Source organism: Gorilla gorilla, chromosome 3 (genome assembly GCF_029281585.2).
Source record: "Gorilla gorilla gorilla isolate KB3781 chromosome 3, NHGRI_mGorGor1-v2.1_pri, whole genome shotgun sequence".
In the NCBI taxonomy this organism is placed as follows: domain Eukaryota; kingdom Metazoa; phylum Chordata; class Mammalia; order Primates; family Hominidae; genus Gorilla; species Gorilla gorilla.
In genome coordinates this window covers 47,288,494-47,308,491 of record NC_073227.2, presented here as the reverse complement: position 1 = coordinate 47,308,491, position 19,998 = coordinate 47,288,494, and the positions used below count along the sequence as shown (strand labels likewise).

The following is a 19,998-nucleotide window of genomic DNA, read 5'->3' as shown; positions in this document are numbered from 1 at the left end:
AAGTAGAAGGAATATGTGTAGCTTCCACGTGACAAAAATGGGACTTGGAAAGAAAAAGAAATGGAGATTATTTCCAAATCTCTGGAAGCCAACATTTTTACAATATATTCTCCTGAATTATATCACAGACCCTAAAAAAAAAACTTTTATTAGCTGGCTCTAGTTTTAATGGAGTGATTAAAAAGACCCCTGTGAGATTTGACAAAATCTGGTCTAGTCAGAATCATACTGCTTGGCTAAACAACCTTTGTCATTATGGAGATGATAATACCTGCATTTTAGCATTAAAAAAAATACATCAAAAGGTGGTTGTCAGATTGTTCAAATCTGGCAAGTTCCATGATGCACTAAAAGGAGTTGATACTGATACACAGTAAAAAGCTGCATGCACGCTGTGGACCCTTGCGCCCAGAAGGTGCGTGGGCGCTCTGCCACTCACCTGCACATGCCACTCACAGTTCCTCCTCCGTTCGCAGGTACTGGGTACAGTCTGAAATCTTTTTCAGCTGAGCGGCGTTTAATCTTTCCGAACACATAGGACATGTGCTTTCAGTGTTTAGCATGCTGTTTAGGGGAGGGAAAGGCAGAGTAAATTAAATATATAACATTCCTTTAGCTTTGGGTTACTCTAATGAGAAAGACAACTACTTTCTGTCTACACCTCTTAACACATGTCCACCATGCAATTTGAGAATCAGAACTATTCAGTCTCATGCAAGATCCTCTTTAAAGATAATATTCTCAAAGGTCATAGGAGGTTCTTCCCAGAAGACAATTTGAGTCTTTAGAGATCCTTAGGAACACAAATAGAAGAATGCTTCAGAACAAAAGAGGTAGAATGAAAGGCCTGTGTCGGGAGAAATCAGTGAGACTGAGTGACGTGATGCACACTTACATCTTCAATTCTGAGTATAGAGCAGGGAAGTCACAATGTGGACACACCGTCCAGTCATCTTTCAACATGTGTCGACCCTGGAAACAGGATGTTTAAGAGTTAAATTCATCTTTATTTTAAAAACTCCCACTGTTAGTCAATTTTTTTTCTTTTTTGACGGAATCTTGCCCAGTCACCCAGGCTGGAGTGCAGTGGCACACTCTTGGCTGTCTGCAACCTCCACCTCCTGGCTTCAAGCGATTCTTCTGCCTCAGAGTCCTGAGCACCTGGGACTACGGCGTGCGCCACCATGCTTGGCTGATTTTTGTGTTTTAAGTAGAGACAGCATTTCACCATGTTGGCCAGGCTGGTCTTGAACTCCTGACCTCAAATGATCCGCCTGCCTCGGCCTCCCAAAGTGCTAGGATTACAGGCATGAGCCACTGCACCCTGCCTGTTATTCAATTATAATAATTGAATTCCAGTTATAAGTCAGACCTCTAAATTATAAAATCATTGCTATTTCACATGTGTGGGTAACAGAGAGACAGCATTAAAAGGATTAAAGCTAGGTTTTACTTATCAGATTCATGTTTAAAGGAATAATATTCAGTTTTGTGATATTACCTGAATTTAGTTTTCTTTAAAATAAAGCTTAAATTAATCCAGTAAATTATAAATAACCTGATATGTTAAAGTTCTCTGATACTAGGTCTCAATATTATAATAAAAACTACTGCTTATTAAGTGCTGCAGCCTGCCAGGATGGCACCAAGGAATTGTGTAGCTCGTCAATCTGTGGTTGATTCAGTAGGCAGGTGTTACTACAGAGGACTGAGCCCGGGACGGTCTGATCCCCGAGTCTGTGCTATTTGGTCCTGCAGTGATAGTGCCTCCACTATTATTATTTGCTTTGAATATCACCTTTAACTGTATTGACTATTAAATAAAATGCTAGATGTTGCAGGAAATTTGAGGGATAAGATTATTTTAAAAGTGAAGAAAATATTGACATACATCAAGTATTCAAATGGGTTACAAATATATATGCAAAGAAAGGGAAATTACTATAAAGGAACTCACTGTTGCAATGCAATATGGGATACTGTTTTTACATCCAGGACAGAGGAGTTCACACTCTGGGAGAAGAAATTTGCAGAATGGACATGGAGTCGTGGCCTCTTCTATCTCAGATATATCGGGTCTCCTGTGAGGAAGAATCATGTCATTTAAAAATGCCGTTTTATTCATGTACCGGGGATGGCAAAGAGAAAGCATATTTAGAAAACCAGGGACATATGACACACCTACTTCATAGTCAGACTCTGGGCTTAGAGAGATACTTACAAGCTCACACCAGCCCTTGATCCACTCCAGGGAGGAGGAAGAGTACCTAGGATCGGTTAGGTTCTAGGGTGTTACATGGGCCACCTTTGGGAACTGGAGTTCATAGCACATTCAACGGCAGAAAGCATGGGTAGGTCTTGCAGTCTTCTCTCTTCCTGTGCTACTGGAGTGGTGAGCTTGGTATTTTCCCTCTGTCTCTCCCTTTTGTGTAACAGAAGTGGTACAAGTTATACCAGCACCGTCCAATAGAACTGTCTGTGACAGTGGAAATGTTCGGATTCTGTGCTATCCAATATGGTAGCCATGAGCCACATTTGAACACTTGAAATACGGGTAGTGCGAAGAACTAAGTTTAACTTTTATTCCATTTTAACTAAATTAAAATAGCCACATGTGGCTAGCAGGTACCATATTGGACCACATAGCTATAAACCATTTGTGCATGGGGAGAGAATGACTAGCATCTCCTCCCAGCCAGAGCCCCAGCTAGCGTGGTTCTATGCTGTTGGGGTAAACATGATCTTGCATTTTCTAGTTACCTTCTCCCCATCCCACTCTCCATACTAGCAGGTATTCTGGGTCAGACCGATTTGGTCTGAAGCTACTTAGACTTAAAAAAAGGAGTATTCCATGTACTCCTATCCAGCTTAGAGCTCTCTGCCATGAGGGTAGCTCCCAAGCCCAGCTACCAGTGAAGTGTCATTTGCTTCCATTTGTCATTACCAATCCAGTCATCTCCCTGGGCTAAGGTCTGGGTCCAAGATTCAGGTACCTGGGTCTCGTCATAATGTAATGAACAATGAACAGGAACCCCAAATGTCATCACTTCTGAAAAAGTGGTTGTTTAGAATTACTCCATGACTGCAATGACTTTTTTCTTTTCCAAATGCAAGGGCTACTTTTTCCTAGTTTTCCTTTAGAAAAACCTAGAAAAACCAGGCTACTGACTGCTTTCTGAAGCAAGGATGTGCCTAAGGGCTTTTGGGGCTGCACAGGATTTGGAAATGAGCTCTCTGCTGGCAGTGGGCCCTGTGAATATGAAGTTCCTCACACTGAGAGGAACTTCCACTGAATGTCCACTATTTTGTTCATCCCTCTTTGGCAGACATAGTTCGCTGCTTCTCTCCATCTCCTTGCCAACAGAACTTTGTTTCCACTTAGCAGCCTTAAATCCTATGAAGCAGAGTACTGGCCACGGAGGTGAAAATTGAAGGTCCTGAGGATGGTACCTTTCTGAACGAAAAGGCGAAGATCCCTTTGACGTCTCATTTCCCTACTTCTTCCTGCCTGGAACGAGGACATGATGTCTGGGGGTGTGGCAGATGTCTTGCCACCATGAGGAGGAAACCTCTATGCTACGGATGTCAAAGCTGGAAGACGGGGATCTGGTCTGGTGGCATCAAGGCACGGTGATACCAGCCCTGGACTGTGATGCCTTGTGTATGAGTCAAATAAATACTGACTTGATCAAGCTGCTGTTAGGTTTTCTGATGCTTAGAGCTGAATACAATCCTAATTGCTATGCCCATTTTTTTTTTTTTGAGATGGAGTCTCGCTCTGTTGCCCAGGCTGGAGTGCAATGGCATGATCTCGGCTCACTGCAGCCTCTGCCTCCCAGGTTCAAGCAATTCTCCTGCCCCAGCCTCCTGAGTAGCTGGGACTACAGGTGTGCGCCACCACGCCCAGCCAATTTTTGTATTTTTAGTAGAGACAGGGTTTCATCATATTGGCCAGGCTGGTCTTGAACTACTGACCTCAAGTGATTTGTCCACCTCAGCCTTCCAAAGTGTTGGGATTATAGGTGTGAGCCACTGCACCTGGCCCCCCACCGTTTTCTTATTGAGCCTGCATATTGGCAGCTACATTTTTGGAAATACCTTTGAGAAATATGATTAGATAGCAGAAATAGCCATCTCTGCCTACCTGACCATTCCCTCGATCTTCTTTTTGTATTTGGCATCTATTTTGCTGCGGTATTCAGGCCTCATCAACATAGCTGCAAAGCTGAAAGCAGAGTTCCTCAGGCCTGCCCTGTGACACTCAATCACTGTTGACGTCAGGATGGGTACAATGTCTGCAAGAGAAAAGGGGAGAGCAGCAACAGCACAGTGTCTCCTGTCCTCAGTGATACAGGCGGGACTCCACCCTGGTTCTGTAGGAAAACAGGGTCATGGTCTCTGAACTTTGCTTTTTCTGCAAAGAACCAGATATGATCTGTTTAATGAGGAAAGTACGTAGCTGTGGGGTCAGGCTAACTGCCCATCAAGTGCTTTTCCTTTGATGACACCACCATGTTCTGCCTTGTAACACTAGGACCTGCACCCCTTGAGGCAATACTTCCGTGAGTTTCCTTTCACGCCTCTTAGATATATTTTTTGCATCTGACAGGACTGCTGATAAAAGCATTAGGGGGATTAATGACTTTATACACTAATCTCTCTGCAGGCATCAAATTCTTTCTTCAGGACAGACACCCAGAATTACTGGCTCAAAAACAGGACCTTTTAAAAAATACTCTTACCACAAATTGCCAAACTGCTTTCTGCAAAGGCCATACCAATTTCCATCCCCACCAGCAGTCATGAGAGTGCCTGTCCTATCCCATACCTTGCCCGCATGGTAGACTTTGATGTAACAACAACAAAAATACACTTAGAGAATGTGGGTTGGCCAATTATGAGCCATGGACCAAATCTAGCCCTCTGACTTTTTGTATGGTCCATGAGCTAAGGATGATTTTTACATTTTTAAATGGTTGAAAAAACATCAAAAGAAAAATATTTTTGTGACATGTTAAAAGTGTATGTGGTTAACATTTGTGTCCAAACATAAAGCTCTATTGAAACACAGTCATGCCCATTCGTTTATGTATTATTCATGAGAAGATGGCAGAGTTGAGCAGTTGTGACAGAGACCATATGTCTCACGATGTCTAAAATATTTAACATCTGGCCCTTTACAGAAAAAGTTTGCTGATCCCTGTCATATAATGTGACAGTATTTAATCACTTAAGAATGTTATCATGACATGTCTTTTGGAATAGTGAGGCCTTTTCAGAGGCAACGTCCTACCGTGCTTGCGAACACAGAGTCAGACTATTATTAGCTGACAATGTGATCTTGGGCAAATGTTACTTCTTTTGTCCCAGTTTGTTCAGAAAAGTACTTGTGTGTGCAGGCCTGAGACTGTCATCCTTGGAAAGGCTTGAACAGCTAACCCTTGGCTCGCATCTGGAACATAGATTTGGAGACGGTTCCCACCGTTTCCAGAACTGATGAGTGGCTCACCGTGCCTAAAATCTTTGTACAAACAATGTGGTTTATGCCGAACACCTGCTCTCTGGGAGCCTGGAAAACTGGGCACATGCCACGCAGGGGGCACCTATGTGACCACACCCCAATAAAACTCCTGGCTGCTGAGTCTCTAATGAGCTTCTTGGCACTCTACGTTTCACCATGTTGTACAAGTCAGTTGTGGAGGAGTTACGGAACTTGCGTCCTGTGTGCTCCACTGGGAAGGGACTCTTGGAGGTCCGTGCCTGCACCTGCTCGCCTTTGCGTGAATCCTTCTGCTCATTTTGCCTCAGATCCTTTTGCTGTGATAAATCTCGGCTTTGGTACTACTGTGTGTTGACTCTTGTAAATCCTCCCAGTGAAGAGTCATCAAACCTGGGAGTGGTCTTGGGGCCCTGACATACCACTTCATGAAGCTGCTGTGAGAATTAAACGAGTTAGTGTATGAGGGAAGCCTGCAAAAGGGGCGCTGTGCTAGCATGCGGCATGGGGCATGGGGCATGGGTGAGAGCTCTGGTCAGTGGTACTTACGTGATGGAAATTTGCTGATGTTGTTGGCCACCCGAATAAGCATGCGAGCCCCTTTCATGTGATCTCCATTTTTAACATGAATCTGAAACAAATGACATATTTTACTCTTCTTATAGTCGTTGATTAGCCCCAATTCATGCTTTGTTCCCCTAAATAAACAACTCCTTGATGATGGCCCAGGGTCACTGTGGGATCCTTGTAGACTTTCCTGGCTGATGCCACTAGAGATCCCTCCACTTTTTTCTCTTCAACAGCTGCTGCCTGGCCCCATGGCCTCACCTACTCTATGCTCTGCTTTTCACTTTGCCCTAGCCCACTTGGTATGGGTTCTAATCCCCGATCTATCTCTTACTGGCCATTCTTGGGGGACCAACTTCACCAAGTTCTGGTAAGACCCAAAAGCTGTGTGAGTCAGGAATCAGGTAGAAAGAGAGAGAATGATCTGCTAAAGGAAAGGCGCCGTGTCTGTGCTAAGAGGGCAATGATGGGCGGAAGGCCTGAGACTGGGCAAGGGCCAGGAGGGTCAGTGACACATCGAGGGGTGCGTTTAGGATGGGGTGAGCCTCGAGAGTCAGCAGGGGCCAGGCCATGAAGCCACTGCAGTCATCCAGGGGTGAGACAAGGAGGCCAAAAAGGTGGGGCAGTGGGGATGGAGAGAAGCAGACAGATGTGGGGTCAGGGCTGAGGATACTTGGTGAGAATGTGCAGGGTGAGTGTGGAATGATGCCAACCCTTGGGGCCAGAGAAAAAGAAAAGGACTCAAGAAGCACCCCTGTGGCTTATGGTGCTAGAAAGCTCTGTTGCAAGAGGGCCTCTTATAGGAATTCCTATTTTTGCCCCGCATCTTCCACCAATGTGTTTCTGTGCCCCCTGCACTCCTAAAGACTCCATTTTGTTAGATTCTGTGCTTCCAGGACATTGAATCACCACTCATGTCTGCAGCTGAGAAAGACTTCTCTCCTTCAAACCCCCTTCTTTATGGAAGAAGGATCCTCCTGCCTCTCTGAAGGGAAATGTACTCCTGGAGGTTGCAAGTTATAACTCCAGATGCATTTCCCTTAGAATCAGCATTATATACCTGTGCAGTCTCCTGTGGTAGGCATTAATCACGTATGGCTACTTAAATTTAAAAGTTAAAATCATATACAATTAAAAATGTAGTTTATCAGCTGTACTAGCTGCATTTCAAGTGCTCCATAGCCAGGTTAGTGGCTACCATATTGGGCAGTACAGTATAGAATAGTTCTATCACTGTAGAACATTCTACTGGACAGTGCTGATATAGACAATAATTAGGATGTAAATCATTCATAACATGACTGCTCTTGTGGACAGGTCAGAGAACCAATTTAGCATTAATATGGAAAGATGTACTGTGACATAAATGAATATTTGAAAAAATATGTAAGTTGGAGTCTGCCTGTATCTTTACAGAGATATGTATATATATAAATGTACACATGAATATACATGACATTTATGTAAGTTGTATTGTGTCTTTTTTTAGAGTTGAGGTCTCGCTCTGTTGCCCAGGCTGGAGTGCCATGGTGTGATTATAGCTCACTGCAGCCTCAAACTCCTGGGCTTAAGTGATCCTCCTGCCTTGTCCTCCCAAAGTACTGGGATTACACGTGTGAGCCACCATGCCCAGCCTCATTTATGTAAATTATACATACAAGTACTTCATGTTTGCAGGATCTATTTTTGTTTGTATTGATAATTACTGATTTAAAAAAACAGAATATACACGACTAAACATAATCCCAATTTGGTAAAAAACATGCATTTATAGAAGTACAAAGAATATATACAACACTATTAACAATTGTTATATCTGGGTGATGGACTTAAAGGACGAATTTTTAAAAAATTCTTTTCTGGCTGGGCGCAGTGGCTCACGCCTGTAATCCCAGCACTTTGGGAGGCCGAGGCAGGTGGATTGCCTGAGGACAGGAGTTCGAGACCAGCCTGGCCAACATGGTGAAACCCCATCTCTACTAAAATACAAAAAAATTAGCCGGGTGTGGTGGCATTTGCCTGTAATCCCAGCTACTCAGGAGGCTGAGCCAGGGGAATTGCTTGAAGCAGGGAGGTGGAGGTTGCAGTGAGCCAAGATCGGGCCACTGCACTCCAACCTGGGTGACAGAGCGAGACTCCATCTCAAAAAAAAAAAAAAAAATTCTTTTCTATATTTTTTAAACTTTCTTAGGGAATACGTATTATTTTTATATTTGGATGAAAACTAAACAATATTTACAAAACAGTGGAATTTTATGAAATCCACTAACAGAATAAATAAACTAACAAGTTTTGCATAAAGAAAGATGTTTTAAGTAAATCTATTTTTCTGGCACAGGTAATACATTTACATGTTTCAAAATCAAAACAATATAAGAAAGCTGAGCGTGGTGGCTCATGCCTGTAATCCCAGCACTTTGGGAGGCCAAGGCGGGCGGATCACTTGAGGTCAGAAGTTTGAAATCAGCCTGGCCAACATGGTGAAACCCCATATCTACTAAAAATACAAAAAAATTAACTGGGTGTGGTGGTGTGTGCCTGTAATCCCAGCTACTTGGAAGGCTGAGGCAGAAGAATTGCTTGAACCTGGGAGGCAGAGGTTGCAGTGAGCTGAGGTCGTGCCACTGCACTCCAGCCTGGGTGAAGAGCAAGACGTCGTCTCAAAAACAAAACAAAACAACGCACACACTATAAGAAGATACATGATGAAGCCTGGTCCCCCTCATCTCCCTGTCTCCCTGTCCCCACACTGGAGTTTGGTGCTGTGCCTCCTGCCCCGTGCCTCATTCCACACAAAGCAGCGTATTGTAGATATGTTCTGTATCTTGTTTTGTTACTTAACAATACAGAGATCTAGACAATCACTCGAATCCAACGGAGAAGGGCCTGGAGAAAATCTCAATGGGGGACAAACACCTGGCAGGTTATGTCCCAAGTCACTCCATGGGCCTCACCTTTACTAGTATATAGCTGTGCAGAATCATGAGGTTGGTGGCCATCTCGGAGGGAATTTTGATCTTCTGGGATTTCAGTTCTGCATACATACTGAAGAGAACATCGTGTGCATTCCGGTAATTGCCTTGAAAAAAGGTGGTAAAACGACATTACTGCAAAGGGTGACATCTGAGGACATTCTATGGACCCCCATCTTACTAGTGGATTTTGTTAATCTTGTTATTAGTAATCTCTTAATAATGTCTTATTCAAAGCAACTCAGCAGATTTCCTATTTATCTGTCTGTCTGTCTGTCTGTCAGAGACAGGGTCTTGCTCTGTCACCAAGGCTGGAGTGCAAGGGCACAATCTCTGTTCACTGCAACCTCTGCCTCTCAAGCTCAAGTGATCCTCCCATGCCTGGGTAATTTTTGTGTTTTTTGTAGAGACAAGGTTTTCACCATGTTGCCCAGGCTGGTCTCAAACACCTTGGCTCAAGAAATCCACCCTCCTCTGCCTCTCAAGCTCAAGTGATCCTCCCATGCCTGGGTAATTTTTGTGTTTTTTGTAGAGACAAGGTTTTCACCATGTTGCCCAGGCTGGTCTCAAACACCTTGGCTCAAGAAATCCACCCTCCTCGGCCTCCCAAAGTGCTGGGATTACAGGCATGAGCCATTGCGCCCGGCCAGATTTCCTATTTTAATTGATGTTATGAACATCTAGCCAGTTGCTCTGGTGAAAAATGGTGGTGCCCTCCTTGATGTCTTACTCTTCCTCAGGGCACGCCCCGGCCCTGAGGTCCACCAGGCCATGGAGTTCTGAGTATAACTCTCAGTCTCCCAATTCCAGCCTCCCTTCCCATGCCCACTGTGAATGCTTCTCATCATTTCCTTCTGCTGTAGTGCTCATCAGGATTGCTCTGGGCCCACATCTGATGTCAGAGTATGCCTTCAAAACCCTCAAGCCTTGATCCACACCCAAACACCTCAAGGTCACACCCCTGCATAAAACCCTCCAATGGCGCCACTCACGCCTGGAAGTGCAAATTCCTGAGCAGAGGACTTGTGCCCTTCAGGATTGGCCTCTGTGCTCCTTTCTGGCCTGGTTTTCCCTCCCTTCCTTCTCCAGGTGTGTAAATGCTGCAGCCTTGCCAGCACTTTTCCTCATCCCAGCACTTCCCCACCTCCCCATTTCCCCAAATCCCAGCACTCTGGCTCCCAGCAACCTCCACTCCCCTCGTCACCTGCTCCCCCATCCTTTCAAAACTCAGCTAAAGCTTTCATTGCCTTCTCTCGTCTCCATCCTCCAACTCTCCCTACCCTAACCTTCAGGATGCTGTGGGTAACCCAGCAGTCGCTCTTATTTTAATTGTGCCTTTTCAGCCTATTTTTCTTTCTAGTCCGGCACTTGTCATCCTGTCCAACTCTGAATTTAATTTCTGTCTCTCCCATCAAATCATGACCTTGAGGGCTGAACTGTGGCTCAGTTCTCTCTGTATCCTGAGCTCCTAGCATGCATCTGACAGAAAGAAGGTGTTGTTAGATCAACGTAAGCTGAATAAAGTAATGACTTATTTGACTGCATATTTTCCAAAATTGTGTCCACATTTATAAAGATTTAAGAAGATCAGCTCATAAAAATTAATGAAGATATCAGACTAATCCTCTTACTCACTCAATAAGTATTGACAGAGCACATGTGAGCAGAACCATCCTGAAGAGTCTATCAAGCCTCTGCATATTATAAAGAACTAGGTCTGTAACAGCACCGCATCATTACCCTCCATCGCCTAATGTCTCATATTGTTAAGGCCAAACACAGGGAATGGAAAGAAAATGCCGTGAGACTGTAGGAAGGGGGTTGTGGGCTGGAGGGGTGAGAGGAGACATCATTCATGAGACAGAACCTCTGAGGTTGTGGGGGAGGAGAGGAAATAGCATTGACAAGAGATGGTCTTAGTCTCTTACATTTATACAGTCTCCTGGGACAGTACATTGTTTAACCCCTCTGAAACCTAGAAATGGTCATCTCTTTAGTCTTTTGGGTTCAAAGCAAGCCTATGTTAGAAATGTAGGGGCTACTCTTTCCTACACAGAAAAGGGGCTGGGGCTTGATTCTGCTGCCTGCTTGGGAAGTAACACATACGTATCACGGACCTACCTGCAGACTGCTCTTCTCTGGCAATGATGATGGCAGTCTGGGCAGCTTCTCGGTATTGCTTCAGAGCCATGTACAAGCGGAACAAGTACTTGGCATCCTGACACATAAACCATTATAGAAACATTACTTTCTTCATTAGCTAAGGGGAGATTACATTTTTGTATTTCAGTTAGAATCACATTCATCTGCCAGTAACTGAGAATTGATATTGCTTTAAAAACTCAATGAATAAAGAATTAGTTTATTTATTAAACATTTATTCAGAGCTCAATATGGCCAGGTGGTATTCTAAGTACTTGAGAAATACTAATGCATTTAAATCCTCATACCCACCCTAGGAAGAAGGCACTATTGTTATCCCGATTTCACAGATAAGAAGCTGAAACAACAGGAGGGGGCCAGTCAGGATTTGAACCACAGGATCTGAGTCTATTCCTGACCCTACTCCACAGAGTATTTCTCATGTACTTGGAAACAAAATATATTCTTACATGATATATGAACTTTGCAAACTTTCAATAATTTTTATATGCATATCAATTTTCTCTGACCTATAACATTTTCTTTGGCCTTTGGCCATTTTCCATTCCTATTCCAACTCTAGACAGCTGCGAGCATCTGACGCTGGTTTTCAGATTATTGGAATAAGTGGACACCATGGGAGGTGGCTGGAGCAGTTGAAGGGCCTGTATCCTTTGGCAAGTTAACTGAGCTGCTCTGGGTCTCTGTGGCTTTATCTGTAAGATGCAGAAAATGGACTCAGGGACCACTACGGTCCTCTCCAGCTGTGACATTCTATTGCCCTCGCTTCCAATCAGTGACTTGAGTTCTTCACCAGCAAATCTCCTTGAACATAAAGCAAAGGGGAAGAAGGAGGTCTGGGGCATTCTCAAAGGTGTGTGGATCTCTCCTCACCAGGACTGGGAGAAGATGGACGTTCTGTAGGAAGCCACAGTGAGTCGCATATTTTGAAAATATGCTTGTAATGATTTCTTTCTTACTTTTTCTTTTTGAGATGGAGTCTCACTCTGTCGCCCAGGCTGGAGTGCAGTGGCACAATCTCGGTTCACTGCGACCTCTGCCTCCTGGCTTCAAGCAATTCTCCTGCCTCAGCCTCCTGAGTAGCTAGGACTATAGGCGCATGCCACCATGCCTGGCTAATTTTATATTTTTTGTAGAGACGGGGTTTCGCCATGTTGGCCAGGCCAGTCTCCAACTCCTGACCTCAAGTGATCCACCCGCCTTGGCCTCCCAAAGTGCTGGGATTACAGGCATGAGCCACCGCGCCTGGCCAATTTATTTCTATTTTATGTTATAGAGAACTACCTTTATGCTTAATCTGATTTTTGTTAACTTCCATAATTTTTGAAATGTAAACAAAGCACCCTCTGAGTTTTAGAGATGAGTGCTAGGTCATAGTTGCAACGTCAGTGATCTTTTTTTCATAGTTCCTAGAATAAACAAAATTATAACATTTGAGAAAAATTGTATGTGGTGAGGATTGTTATCTAGAGGGGCATGGCTATCTCATAGGTGGCAAAGCCAATTTTAAAGAGTGAATATACGTTATCCTCCAAAACGCAGGGTCTGTCTAGATCAAGCTTGTCCAACCCACAGCCTGCAGGCCACATGTGGCCCTGGACAGCTTTGAATGCAGTCCAACACAAATTTGTAAACTTTCTTAAAACATTATGAGTTTTTTTTTGCGATTTTTTTTTTAAAACTCATCAGCTATTGTTAGTGTTAGTGTATTTTATGTGTGGCCCAAGACAATTCTTCTTCTTCCAATGTGACCCAGGGAAGCAAAAATATTGGATGCTCCTGGTCTAGATGATCTACACTACTGGCAGAGAGAAAATTTTTCATGTCTATGTTGTAAAAGCATGATGGGTAAAAACAGGCAGAATCAAACTGTAACTGAGACCTGAGGATGCACACGAAGCCCACGTGTTCAGTACCTTAGGCATGCCATCGTTCTCCCCCAGGAGATGGTCTATCAGCTGATTGGTCAGCAGTTCATCTTTGGCCTGACCAACCTGTTTAATAAGAGAGAAAAACCCAGCAAATTCAGCATCTTAAACCGAGCAAGAGTGGAGAAAAAGACAATCTTCTGCTTAGGGAGACGGAATAAAAAACATTAATAGTATCTATAGTAAAGTGCCTGAAATATGACATAGGATCAGGGCCTTTCTTCATTTGTTGCTAGAGTCTCCATTAATAAAAATCCATCCTTAGAAGCTTTTTCTTAGCTGCTGTATCAAAATACCATATTTTCTTTCACATGCACAGAGAATGTACTTCTTGGATTTTTTTTTTTTTGAGACAGAGTCTCGCTCTGTCACCAGGCTGGAGTGCAGTGGCATGATCTTGGCTCACTGCAATCTCTGCCTCCCGGGTTCAAGCGATTCTCCTGCCTCAGCCTCTCGAGTAGCTGGGACTATAGGCACGCACCACCACACCCAGCTAATTTTTGTAGTTTTAGTAGAGATGGGGTTTCACCATGTTGGCCATGATGGTCTCGATCTCCTGACCTCGTGATCTGCTCGCCTCAGCCTCCCAAAGTGCTGAGATTACAGGCATGAGTCACCGTGCCTGGACCTTGGATGTTTTAATAAAAACTTTCTTAAATGACTATGACACCTTGAGGACAGCATCTTAAGCACAAGCGCTGACACATCGGTATCATTCCAGGTGCCCTCCTCTGCAGCGGCTCCCTGAGGAAATGTACTTGCGCATGACTACATGTCATTGAAAGTGTAAAGAAGTGAGGGTCCCAGCCAGGGGAGCCTGGACAAGAGCAAGCAGCTGAAACGTGGGTGGGGTTCTGGAGAGAAGGCTGGCTTAGAAATCTTTACTTAAAAGTCATCTCCAGGCCAGGCACGGTGGCTCATGCCTGTAATCCCAGCACTTTGGGAGGCTGAGGTGGGTGGATCACTTGAGGCCAGGAGTTCAAGACCAGCCTGGCCAACATGACGAGATCCTGTCTCTCCTAAAAATACAAAAATTAGCTGGGTGTGGTAGTGCGTGCCTGTAATCTCAGCTACTCGGGAGGCTGAGGCACAAGAATCGGCTTGAACCTGGGAGGCAAAGGTTGCAGTGAGCCGACATCCCGTCCCTGCACTCCAGCCTGGGCGACAGTGTGAGACTTTGTCTCAAAAAAAAAAAAAAAAAGTTATCTCCATAAAGGTGAGTTAAATCATTGAAGTATTGGGTGGTGTTGAGCAGGAAAAATAATGTACCACATTGCAGGATGGGCATGTATGAGTTTAACAGGAACAGAATGTGTGAGGTCAGGAATTTAGGAGAGGCACTAGGGAATTACTGACAAAATTAGGAGGCTTCAGAATTCTGTGTCTATTAAAAAGGGGTGAGCCAAAAACACACCTGGAGCTCAGCTTAGGGGAAGGAACACTGAACAGTCTTGTCATGGTAATGACATTACAATGAGAAAAGCCACTGGAAAATGGAGGAGATGATCACTGGGGACTCAGCCACACATGGCCTTGCTTGCTACACCTCAGGGGAGGTATGAGGACAAGTCTGCAAGTTATCTGTCTGGCAGAGGAAGGATGCAATCAGTAGACTTGAGTAATAAAGAGATAACCCTGAACCTGCAGGTGCAGAGGCTCTCAGGCTGTAGGATTTCTGCACACTGCCCTGCCTGTGGTCATCGTCAGGGGAAAAAGCTAGGCTTTCACCAATCTGTGTCACCTCTGCTCTTGCCACTTCAGTAAAGCAGGGACGTTGGTACATAAATGATAGAGCTTGTTCTCTTGATGGCTTCTGTGGATGGCTTTGGGTGAATAAGCCAGGACAGAGAAATGGTTAAAGCAAAGGCTCTGGAGCCAGCCTGCTGGAGGTCAATTTAGTGACACTACTTGAGACCCATGTGATCGCGGGCAGATTACTCTTGGGGCCTCAATGTGGGCAATAATAGCACCTAACTCACAGAACCGTTGTGAGGATTAAATAAGTCAATACATGTACAGGGCTTGGACAGGTGCCAAGTAGACAGGACTGTCAAATACAGACAATAAAAATACAGGATTCCCAGTTAAATTTAAATTTCAGAGAAGCAATAAGTAATTTTCACTATTACATATGCAAAATGTGGCTACTCCACTGCTAGGGTCAGCACTCGATAGGTGTCCCTATTTTTTTTTTTTTTTAGATGGAGTTTCGCTCTTGTTGCCCAGGCTGGAGTGCAATGGCATGATCTTGGCTCACCGCAACCTCCACCTCCCGGGTTCAAGTGATTCTCCTGCCTCAGCCTCCCGAGTAGCTGGGATTACAGGCATATGCCACCACTCCCGGCTAATTTTACATTTTTAGTAGAGATGGGGTTTCTCCATATTGGTCAGGCTGGTCTCGAACTTCCGACCTCAGGTGATCCGCCCACCTCAGCCTCCCAAAGTGCTGGGATTACAGGTGTAAGCCACCATGCCCGGCTGTCCCTATTGTTTTTATCACCAGCAATAATGGCAGCTGCCCCCAGGGAGAGCGGAGCACACTTGAAGTGTCAGGACAGACAGGCAGACAGGAGAGCCAGCAGGGAATAGATGTGGCCAGGCAAAGGCAACTCACGGCAGGGTGCGGATGGAATGCTGAGGGGCGCTGGCATTGAAGGGGCAGAGGGGCCAGGGAAGGAGGCTGAGAAGGGACCATCTGAGAAGGAAGTGGAGAACAGAAGATGCAGTGTTCTGAGCGGAAAAATGTCCAGAAAGACGTAGTATAATAGGGTAAAATGTGACTGTAACATGGAGTAGGGTGAAGACTGAGACGAGACTTCTATATTTAGCAAGTGAGAAATCTGTGGGGACCTTTTCAAGCAAGTTCATGGAGTGGGGAAGGCAGAAGCTGAGTGCAAGGAGGTAAGGAGGACTCTCCCAACTCACCTGAGGGACACCAGTGAGCCCCACCTTTCCCATCATCTCCCAGTGAGGGGCCTCGTACTTCCCTTCCCCCTCCATAAACCAAGGAGGCATTTCAGAGCCTTGAGGTGTTGAGGATAGGGGTGGGTGGGGGTGGGTGAAGCACAAGCATTTTGACGATGTACCCAGTAACTCAGGGGTGTGGCTTCTGGCTGCGAATCAGCAGGTGAAAGAGCACACAGATTGTGAGAAAATGCAAGTCACGAGTAAAAGTGATTTTTTTTTCCCCCAGGGGAAGGTCCCCAAGAAAGAAAGAAAGAAATGGAGGATTGTGAAGGAAACTTGTATCATCTGTTTTCACTGAGCTGGGGACCAACATGTGCTCAATTCAACAAATACTGAGTGACCGCCATGTGCTAAACACTCTGTTGAAGAGATGGGTTCTGGACCTTGAGGAACTTGTAAATCTGAAGGGACTTACTATAGCAATAAGTGACATTCAAAGTGCTTAGACCATTCTAGGGAGGGTGAAATTTCATCCCGAGGACAGTTTAGGAAAGGCTTATTGGGTAGGGGTATGACATGCAGAGGTGCAGGGGGAGGGGTGTTTTAGGTGTAAGGAGCAAGAGCGAAGGAACGAAGGAAGCGGAGCCCGGAACTATTCAAATAAAAGAGGGCAGTTTAAGGCTGGGCACTGTGCTCACACATGTAATCACAGCACTTTGGGAGGCTAAGGTGGAAGGATCACTTGAGCTTAGGAGTTCAAGACCAGCCAAGGCAACATAGCAAAAACCCATCTCTACAAAAAATAAAAAATTGGCCGGGTGCGGTGGCATGTCTGTAGTCCCAGCTACTTGGGAGGCTAAGGTGGGAGAATTGCTTGAACCCAGTAGGTCAAGGCTGCAGTGAGCTGTGATTGTGCCACCTGGGCAACAGAGAGAGACCTTGTCTCAAAACGGGGGGAAAAAAGTGGCCAATTTAGTTGTAGCACAGGCTGCTGACCTAGAGGAGTGTAAGAGGTAAGTGGGAAGGAAAGGAAGCTTTGGTTTTAGTCCCAGATCAATTACTTTCTATCTGGGTGTCTGTAGGTTAGTCATATCATCTTCTGGTACCTCAGTTTCCCCATCAGTAAAGTGAAAAAGGTTAGACTGGTTCACTTCCAGGTATTTCTAAGATTTTATGATCCATGAAGGATAATTTGGGAATGAATTGTGGAGGCAATGGGGAGCCACTACAGGTTTTGCAGCTTGAGAATAAAATGACTTGCAGCTGCACTTGAAAAAAAAATCCAGTAGTAAAATTCAGAATGGACTTGTCTGAATGAAGTAATCCCAGCAATAAGTACAAATATGTTGGTTTCACTGACTGCATGTCCTTGGCCTTAATAAAATTTAACAAAATCCATTAGAAACACAACAATGAGAAAGTACTGTGGGATTACAGAATACTAATGAAAGGAGAGAAATTTGACAGCTGCAAGGGACATCCATAATTTTGTCTAATATTCATTCCTTCAGCTCTTCTGAGAGATGCTTCTACTTCACTTCAACCATGGAGTTCTAGTGGAAATTCCATGTCTTAACAGACCCCATCTCCATGGCTACTGAACTTTGTCTAGTGGTGGGAATTTGACCCAATTTGCCCAGGCATGATATTCCATCCCTGTGGCCACCAGTTGATTAAACCTGCAATGGACACTTGAACTACCCAAATCAGAGCCCTCTGGACTTATTAATTAAAGGCAAGTCGTCTTCTTCTTCCAATGTGGCCTAGGGAAGTCAAAAGATTGGACACCCCAATCTAAGTAATAATCATCAATGGTTGCTGAGATCATTAGGTGAAAAGTTGATGGGAAAGCTTATCATAGATTGATCAGGCTGACCACACCTACACCCAATAATCAATCTTAACACCATAAAAAGAGAGACCAAGCCGGGCGCGGTGGCTCATGCCTGTAATCCCAACACTTTGGGAGGCCAAGGTGGGTGGATCACCGGAGGTCAGGAGTTTGAGAACAGCCTGGCCAACATGCTAAAACATCCGTCTCTACTAAAAAATAGAAAAAAAAAAATAGCCTGGTGTGGTGGTGGGCAACTCAAGGGGCTGAGGCAGGAGAATCACTTGAACCCAGGAGGTGGAGTTTGCAGTGAGCCAAGATCGTGCCACTGCACTCCAGCCTGTGCGACAAAAAACAACAACAAAAAAACAACAAAAAAGAGACCAAAAAAATATGGGCTATTATGAACTGTTTCTGTCCCCCTACATCCCCCAAATTCATCTGTTAAAGCCCCAATCTTCATGTAATGATACTTGGAAATGGAGCATCTGGGAGGTAATTAGGGTTAGATTGTAGCCTTAAGAGGAAGGGAGAGAAATCTCTCTCCTTGCATACATGTACAGGAAAGGCCACGTGTGGACACAGTGAGAAGGCTGCTGTCTGCAAGTCAGGAAGAGAGCCCTCATAAGGAACCAAATTACTGGCACCTTGATCTTGGACTTTCCGAACTCCAGAAGTCAACCAGACTATGGTATTTTGTTATGGCAGCCCAAGTTGATTTAAGATATGGCCCTACTAGGCTGAGTGTGGTGGCTCATGCCTTTAATCCCAGCACTTTGGGAGGCCAAGGCGGGCAGATCATTTGAGGTAAGGAGTTCGAGACCAGCCTGACCAACATGGTGAAACCCTGTCTCTACTAAAAGTACAAAAAAATTAGCTGGGTATGGTAGCACACACCTGTAATCTCAGCTACTGCTGGAGGCCGAGGCAGGAGAATCACTTGAACCCAGGAGGCAGAGGTTGCAGTGAGCTGAGATCGCACCACTGAACTCCAGCCTGGGTGAGAAAGTGAGACTCTGTCTCAAAAAAAAAAAAAAAAAAAAAAAAAAAAAAAAAAAAAAAGATGTGGCTCTACTGCTGTGATGAGAATAGGAAGTACACGGTACCATCTATGAAGTTGTTTTTACAGAAATATCATCCATATCTGATCAAGCATCTAGATTTAACTACTAGTTAGTGGGAAATACAGGGAAATTATACCACAAGGATGTAATTAGCTAAATCAAAATGTCAGAAATTCCTCAGGATAAATGACCCATTTTCTTAACAAATAAATAGCAAGTATGTGTGTGGGGCGGTGTTTAGGAGATATAGAGTTGAAGAGAGAGAGAGAGAGAAGGAGAGAATAAGGGAGGGGAAGGGAGATGAAAAGAGACTTAAGGCCCATATAAACTAAATGTAATACATGAGCCTTGTCTTGATACTGAGGTGAACTAAAAACTGTATGAAAGCATTTATGCAAGAGTTGAAGAAATTCAAACCCTAACTAGATAGCTGACAATATCAAGGAATTGTTGTTAGAAAAACTGGAACCCTCACACAGTGCCTGTTGGAATGTAAGTGGTCAGCTGCTTCAGGAAACAGTTGGACAGTTTCTCAAAATGTTAAATACAGAGTTTACATATGGCCTAGAAATTCCACTCCTGAGTAATACACTTAAGAGAAATGAAAACTCGCACACAAATGTTAATAGCAGTATTACTCATAATAGCCAAAAAGAAGAAACAACAAATGCCCACCAACTGATGAATAAACAATGTGTGGTATATTCATACGATGGAATATTATTCAGCCATAAGAAGGCATGAATTCTTGACACATGCTACAACATGGAAGAGCCTTGAAAACATGACACTAAATGAGAGAAGCAGGCACGAAAGGCCACATATTATATGGTTCCATTTATATTAAATGTCTAGGATAGGCAAATCCACAGAAACAGAAAGATTATAATATATAATCCATATAGTAATCAAGACAATGGAGTATTGGTACAAGGACAGATGACTAAAGCAATGGAAAAAACTAGAGGATCCCAAACCAGATTCATACCACATGGTAATTTCATTTATGACAAATGCTCTGTGGCAATTCTGTGGTGGAAAGGATAGTATTTTGATAAATGGTGCTGGG

At 44.3% G+C, this 19,998-nt stretch overlaps 1 protein-coding gene across 2 annotated transcripts in view; it reads right to left on the bottom strand.

Moving 5' to 3' along the window:
- WDR19 (WD repeat domain 19) overlaps positions 1-19,998 on the bottom strand; it is a 103,590-nt gene that overhangs the window by 6,647 nt on the left and 76,945 nt on the right. For both annotated transcript variants that reach the window (XM_019025463.3, XM_055384806.2), the window contains 8 exons: positions 13,116-13,193; positions 11,158-11,254; positions 9,019-9,143; positions 6,047-6,128; positions 4,145-4,295; positions 1,958-2,081; positions 896-972; positions 440-564 (listed from right to left, as the gene is read on the bottom strand). In XM_019025463.3, coding sequence (XP_018881008.3) covers positions 453-564; positions 896-972; positions 1,958-2,081; positions 4,145-4,295; positions 6,047-6,128; positions 9,019-9,143; positions 11,158-11,254; positions 13,116-13,193 — 846 coding nt within the window. In that variant the 3' untranslated portion in view covers positions 440-452. The remainder of the gene's footprint in view (positions 1-439; positions 565-895; positions 973-1,957; positions 2,082-4,144; positions 4,296-6,046; positions 6,129-9,018; positions 9,144-11,157; positions 11,255-13,115; positions 13,194-19,998) is intronic.